We start from the raw sequence: 6964 nt of genomic DNA, 5'->3' as shown, positions 1-6964 counted from the left end.
CTGTTCGGACGGACACAGCTAAATCCCCCCAGACCAGGAGGAGGAAGGCCGTTACTGCGGAAGACTAACGCAGCCGATACGGGCGTGCGTTACGGAATAATAACGGATTCGCTCGAGGTGGAGTCACCGGACAGTAACGACACAGCCCCATTATGACGCTCGGTCAGCCGTCAGCCAATAAGTGGTTGTAAAGTGTCCAACTACGAGGCCGGGACCACCAGAGCAGCTATCGAATTAAAAATAAAGGTTGCCTGATTTATTATAATATTTAAGAAGGGCGGAAAAAAAGCTGTTATTTTTATTTTTAATTTCAGGTTGGCTGTCCGTTAATAGCACGACATGGGCGCTCTCCGGGCGCGAAACGGGAAAGGGTGACCGGCTCTGCATTTTAGAACCACGGGTTCCTTTAACGGCGTTAAGAAAGAGCATCCGGGCGAGCCGGGCCTCAATGCCAACCGACCGTGGTTGGATGTTTACCAAGGGACTTTGACTCGAGTTAAGCCGCAGTTGGGATCTCGCCCAGAGTATGCTCGGTACGGAATCTTCGAATTGCAATGTTTATCTTTTAATACTGTAGATCTCCTCCGACAATGTGCGTCTGCAAGTTTGGCGGAGGCTGTGCGACCTGGATGGGATCCAATAACGCTGCCAGAGTCGAGACAGTACGTAGTCTCCTCTTTCCTCACATTTCTTCTGCTCCTCTCTTCGCTCCAAAAGAACAAGGTAAACAAGGGGGGTGATAACTCTTGTGTGGCAAGTGTGTGTGTGTGTGTGAGTGTGTGAGAGAGAGAGAGAGAGAGAGAGAGAGGGCGTCGGAGGTTGAGAAGTGATCGGGGGGCTGATGCTCTGAGAATTGGTTGATGGATTCGGTTTAGGGTTTATGATGGGTTATTTTGATTGGATCGGCGGTGGGTAGGGAAGTCGTGGAGTTGCGGCGGTTTCCGAGGTATTGATGGCGTCGTCGGAGGTGTCGGTTAAGGGTAGCTGTGGAGGACAAGTGCAGAGCTTCTCGTCAGCGTGTAGCGAGCCGCACGAGGGCGCAGCAACGACCGGCGGCTTTGCTGATGCAAATGAAAGCTTGGGCTTTGCCAATGACACTCTCAGCGTTAAAGGTAAGTTTCATCTCCGATCTGAGTCAGTGTCCGATGAAATTTATTCTGGTTTTGATTCTGTTTTGTTTCTGTAACAGAATCGGAGGACGCTATGTACACCGAGTTATGGCTTGCTTGCGCCGGTCCTTTAGTGACGATTCCTAGAGTTGGGGAGAAAGTCTTTTACTTCCCTCAGGGCCATATTGAGCAGGTGCCAAGCGAAATATCCAAGGGACTCCATAATTTTGCTGAAATGTCTTCTAGATTTCCGATTCCTAGGATTTCTTCTTTTGGTTCTCTAGGATTACTCTCATTGTCGTCAAGGTTCTTGTGCTAATTATTTGCTCGTCTACGGCCGCGTTTTAGGTGGAAGCGTCCACAAATCAGGTTTCTGACCGGCAGATGCCGCTTTACAACCTACCATGGAAGATCCTTTGCCGTGTGATGAATGTTCAACTGAAGGTGGCCTTGTGAAATTCTGTCTTTTTTGTTTTCAGCGAGAGAGCTAAGAATTTGTTTCTTTTCTTTTGATTAATCTCAGAATTTGTGGTTTATCTTGACAGGCTGAACCAGATTCTGACGAGGTATATGCTCAGGTGACATTGCTCCCAGATAAGGTAGATTTTCAAAACACGCACATTTGCCTGTTCATGGATCGTTCGCTATGTGTTTTTGTTGAAGCCTATGAAGATAAAGTTGGGTATATTTTTGTTATATGTATTTTATGAACGTTACATCAGCAAGACGAGAACACAGTAGAGAACGAAGCCGTTCCATCTCCAAAGCCCCGGCCTCATGTGTATTCTTTCTGCAAAACACTGACTGCATCCGATACTAGCACACATGGTGGGTTCTCTGTCCTTCGTCGTCATGCGGATGAGTGCCTCCCTCCACTGGTAAGATTTGAAGTTGTGCTAATTCATGCTCTTCTTATTTGTTTCGCTCTCTCTTTATTATTTGGTTGGTGATCAGGACATGAGCCGGCAGCCACCAAGTCAAGAGCTGGTGGCAAAGGATTTGCATGGAGCAGAGTGGCGTTTCCGCCACATCTTTCGGGGTAAATAAAAGTTAATAGTTTGTATGCTTTGTAGCAGATGAAGTTTGATATGAACTTTATTTTGATGAGTTGCTGATAATGTTCGTATAGATTTGATGTGGCTCTGATGCATTTGATTTTTGACCAGGCTCAACGGCATTTTTTTTTCTTTTGCCAAAAGTTCATTTTTGCATGTGAAGGTTACAGGAATTCTCATTTGAATATTTGTGGACTAGAATATTGTTGTCTTGGTGAAGGTCCATCTGCCTTAATTTGTGTTTCTTTCTCATCCATTTCTTTTGGTGATCTGTAATGAGATTGCTAAAGCATTGTCATATGTGGACACATACATTGAAAAGCTAGATGCGATGATTTTACTTGTCTGCCTAATACCCTTCTCTGTCGTGGTTTCCTTTGTTTTATTCTTGTGCTGGTTACCTTGCTCCCTTCATAATCTGCTTAATGTTGCATGAAATAGGTCAACCACGTAGGCATTTACTTCAAAGTGGATGGAGTGTTTTTGTTAGCTCGAAGAGGCTTGTTGCTGGAGATGCCTTTATATTTCTAAGGTTAGTCTGTATCTATCTCTATTCATCACTTTTGATCCAATTTCATATACTGCAAGCAAAGACCCTTTCCTAATTAACAGAGGAGAGAATGGGGAACTTCGTGTTGGAGTGAGACGTGCAATGCGGCAGCTGGCCAATGTTCCATCATCAGTTATATCAAGTCACAGTATGCACCTGGGCGTCCTTGCAACAGCTTGGCATGCTGTCAACACAGGCACCATGTTTACAGTTTACTACAAACCGAGGTGTTTGACTTATATGATCCTATTGTAGTATACTATGAATCCTAGGGCAATTGACCTAAGCTCATTGCTTTGTTTGTTAGTCTTGAAATTATTATGCTTTTTCAAACTAAAACTAGTAATCATAATTTAGTTTTTTGATCATTTATTTAGACATTTGTTAATTATTCTAACAGGACTAGTCCATCAGAATTTATTGTTTCATTTGATCAATATATGGAATCTATTAAGAGCAACCATTCTATTGGGATGAGGTTCAAAATGAGATTTGAAGGTGAAGAGGCACCAGAACAAAGGTATATGGAGGTCATACAACTCGGGGATTCCACAAGTATATTATAGAAATTATTGCTGTAGATGTATAAAACTTTCTGATCTGTGGAATTTTGGATGCATAAAAGGTTCACTGGAACTATTGTTGGGATAAGTGATGCTGATGCTGACAGGTGGCCTGCTTCAAAATGGAAATGCCTCAAGGTAGCTTGTTAGTTATAATGGCTATTATTCCTCAAGCTAGATTGAATGATACTATGCTTCAATTTGTAGGTGCGGTGGGATGAGACATGTTCTATTCCTCGCCCTGACAGGGTTTCTCCATGGAAAATCGAGCCTGCTCTTACACCACTTCCTCTTAATCCTCTACAAATGTCTCGACCAAAAAAGCCACGAAATTCTACCTTTCCCCATTCACATGACACTTCTTTTAAAAAAGAAGGTATTATGCCTTGTACAAAATTATTGCACTTGGCATGATTTAATTTAGCTTTAAACTATTGATATCTTCATTTTTCTTCAGGCACTTCTAAAATCACTGCAGACCCTTCCCAATCACATGGAGCGCCAAGGGTCTTGCAAGGTCAAGAAGGGATGACCTTGAAAAGTGCATTTGTTGATGCTAGTGAGTCAAATAAAGCTCCAGAATACATGATGTGGTCAACGTATGAAGGAGAGAAAAATGATGTTTCTGCTCAGAGAAGATTTGGGTCAGACAGCTTAATGCATGTAAACAAGCATGAGCAAACATGTTCTGTATTCCAGCCTCTTGATTCAAGTGGCGTTCCATCATTTTATGAGCAAGCTTCAAGTGATAAAAATCTTTTAAAGATTCATTTTCAAGACCGAGAGGCCAAACATGACTATTCACCTGGATTATGGTCTTTGATGACTCCAAATTCAGATTTTAATATGCTTGAATGTAATTTGAAGGCAAGTGCACAAGTTGCTGAAGTGTCCTACCAGAAAACTGGAATTTCCAGATATGACATGCAGGGTGGATTTTCCGAACATCATGATTTTGTTGGTGATCAATATTCACCTAACTGGCTGGGAAGTTTATTGCCGGATTCTCAAGTTAATAACTGGCTTCTACCCAGGGTCATCAAGCCTCAACCTATGATACTGTCACAACATGATGTAACAAAGCCCCAAGAAACTAGTGGTTATAAGCTATTTGGGTTTAATCTAAACAGCAGTCTACTGACATCTGAATCAGTTGCACCACAGAATAAGTCAGCTGATATTCTGTTGCCACATGTCCATCCTACTGCAGTTTTGCCCCTATCACTGGGTTTTGAGGCTAATAAGCAATTGGAGTTGCCCGTTACAGAAAAATTTGTTGGTAGTTCATTGACAAATGGTGTCCCAGAGAAATTGGTACCAGTTTGTCCACAGGCTTCTAAACATAACCAAGACAAAGTGCAAGGTGGTTGTACTCGGAGTTGCACAAAGGTTTCTTTCTTTACTTTTTGATTTCTTTCTTTATTTTTTTGCCATCCTTCCCTTTGATTTTGTTTACTGTGACAGTGCTACCTTTTGACTTATTTGGTTTTTATGTATTTATTTTTCCTTTGAATTGTCATGTAGTTGAGGCTCAAAGGGTTATTTGAAAGATATTTTCTTTGTTTAGTCTTATTTTCAACCATAGAGATTAGGTTCCCCTTTCTTTTCTTATCATGTAGATTGGGGTTTTAAACCAAGATAAATTAATTTGTTTTTATTGAACATTTTACTCTATGTTTTGGTTTGATGACTGGTGGAGAATTTGTGTACTCCACCTGTAGGGAAAGTTTATATGAGGTCATGTATGAAACTATTGAAGTTAATATGTTGTATCATTACTACATCCTACAAAGTAATCCTAACATATGTTATGGGTAGCTATTTGTGTTTCTGGGCAATTGTGGAATCACAAATGCCTGGAATCGACCTCCATTATTATATTATTAGAGAAGAGTCTGACCACTGATTTTAATCAGGTGCATAAGCAAGGTATTGCTCTTGGCAGATCTGTTGATCTCACCAAGTTTAATGGTTATGAAGGACTTGTTGCAGAACTTGATCGAATGTTTGATTTTGAGGGTGCATTAGTGTCTGCCAACAAAACTTGGCTGGTTGTGTACACTGACAATGAAGGTGATATGATGCTTGTTGGAGATGATCCCTGGAAGTAAGTATATTTTAACTCTCTTCTGCTTTTGTGGCAGAGCTTTTAATGCCCAACTAAGCTGATTTGATTTTCATTTCAGTGAATTCTGCAATATGGTCCGGAAGATCTTCATCTATACTCATGAGGAAGTCCAGAAGATGAACCCTGGAACATCAAATTGTCGAGTCGAAGAAAATCCATCTGCTTCTGATGAAAGAATAGCTGGTGAAGGAACAAAGGAACCTGCTGCTGCTGCTAATCCTGAAAATTCTAGGGGCTGTCCTGGAAGTGATATGGTTTGTGTTTCCAGAACTTTATCCGCCACCATTTCAAATCATTTACTCATCTTAAGACCTAATTCACATTTACTCCCATGCTTGATTCCCTTCATGCTATTCACTTCTAGCTACAATCCTTCAACTTCAGTTTACTAATAGAAAGTAAAGGAAATCTTCGTGACCAATAATCATGTATCTTCATCTCACAAATAGACTTTTGGATCATATAGTTTAATATTTTTAGCGTCCTTTTTGTTTACAGACTGTTACAATGCAAGGGATTTATTCTTCAATCTGTTTCATGGTGCAGGCTTTTTGAAGAAGTTAAGCAAAAAGGAATACTCAATGTTGAAATCTTTTTTGGTGGTGAGTACCAACTTATGAGATTCTGTGTGCTTTGTTGGTAAGTCCCTCATCATCCCCTATGCTTGTTTGTCCCCAGGCTGGGACATGGAACTTAACTTATTCTACAGTTTTGCTGGTATTGTAGTCTTGCTTACAAAGTCCCTTGTGGTATATATATATACTACTGAATAGCTAAGTTAGTTCTTAAACTATGTATGCACCCACCATGTAAATATTCATCTGTTAATTTTATTATCTTTAACTCATTTCCTGTTCTTTGTTCCTTGTGCGTCATGAATCTTTGTATTTTTGCAATGAATTTTGAGTTGCTGAAGATCTTTATGCTCAATTAAAATCACAAAGAAAATAGACTTTAAGTTCCAGCTCCAGTTCGTATTATGTGAGCTTCAAATTCTGGTGAATACTGGGGTTATATATGGGCATGCAACCTATTTTTCTGCAATCTCCAAACCCTAATATACAGCTATTCCTATTTGTGGTGTTTGTGATGAAGAATAATATTTGCTTCCACTGCTTTGAAGCTTGTCATTTTTTGCTTGAGTGTATCTGAGTTGTGTGGTATCTAATCAACTAGTGGAATCATCTTATCTTTATTGTTCAAGTGCATACTTTACATCCATACGAGATTGATCTGACTGCAATGTATAGTTAAAGAGTCGTGGTTTCCATTTTGCAATGCTAAATTTTGTACGAATGTTGGCAATTGTGATCTTGGATTGCCTAGTAAATTGGTTTCTGTGATTGCACGTGGAAGAACAATCAAGGAACAATGTTGTTTACTAGATGCAGTGAAGGGGAACATAACATGTTGAGAACATTGTACACGTCCCAGTCTGATCAGAAAAATCTGTTGTTCAGTATGACTGATTTCTCAATCTGATTCAGAAAATTTTATTCATTAATGTGGATTGATTGTGAAGCTTGGCTGAATATATCCCGAATAGTTTTCATCAGTCA

General features: G+C 40.3%; 1 protein-coding gene across 1 annotated transcript; it reads left to right on the top strand.

Annotated features, from left to right (window-relative positions):
• Positions 1-498: 498 nt before the first annotated feature.
• On the top strand, positions 499-6252 carry LOC122040906 (auxin response factor 2A-like). The gene is made up of 15 exons (XM_042600393.1): positions 499-1112; positions 1190-1302; positions 1458-1553; positions 1655-1708; positions 1832-1987; positions 2064-2148; positions 2606-2696; positions 2777-2941; positions 3115-3234; positions 3340-3415; positions 3485-3653; positions 3735-4666; positions 5194-5384; positions 5464-5659; positions 5952-6252. Exons 1-15 carry the CDS (start codon positions 953-955, stop codon positions 5958-5960), a joined length of 2613 nt encoding a protein of 870 aa, XP_042456327.1. The 5' UTR covers positions 499-952; the 3' UTR covers positions 5961-6252.
• The last annotated feature ends 712 nt before the right edge of the window (positions 6253-6964 follow it).

Source organism: Zingiber officinale, chromosome 2A (genome assembly GCF_018446385.1).
Source record: "Zingiber officinale cultivar Zhangliang chromosome 2A, Zo_v1.1, whole genome shotgun sequence".
NCBI classification, from domain to species: Eukaryota; Viridiplantae; Streptophyta; class Magnoliopsida; order Zingiberales; family Zingiberaceae; genus Zingiber; species Zingiber officinale.
The sequence above is the reverse complement of the archived record's forward strand: the minus strand, read 5'-3'. Positions and strand labels throughout refer to the sequence as shown.

Coding starts and splice junctions, on each gene's coding strand:
- LOC122040906 (XM_042600393.1), top strand. CDS start 953: ATGGCGTCGTCGGAGGTGTCGGTTAAGGGTAGCTGTGGAGGACAAGTG. Junction 2,149..2,605: donor TTTCCGCCACATCTTTCGGG/GTAAATAAAAGT, acceptor TGCATGAAATAG/GTCAACCACGTAGGCATTTA. Junction 2,697..2,776: donor GATGCCTTTATATTTCTAAG/GTTAGTCTGTAT, acceptor CCTAATTAACAG/AGGAGAGAATGGGGAACTTC.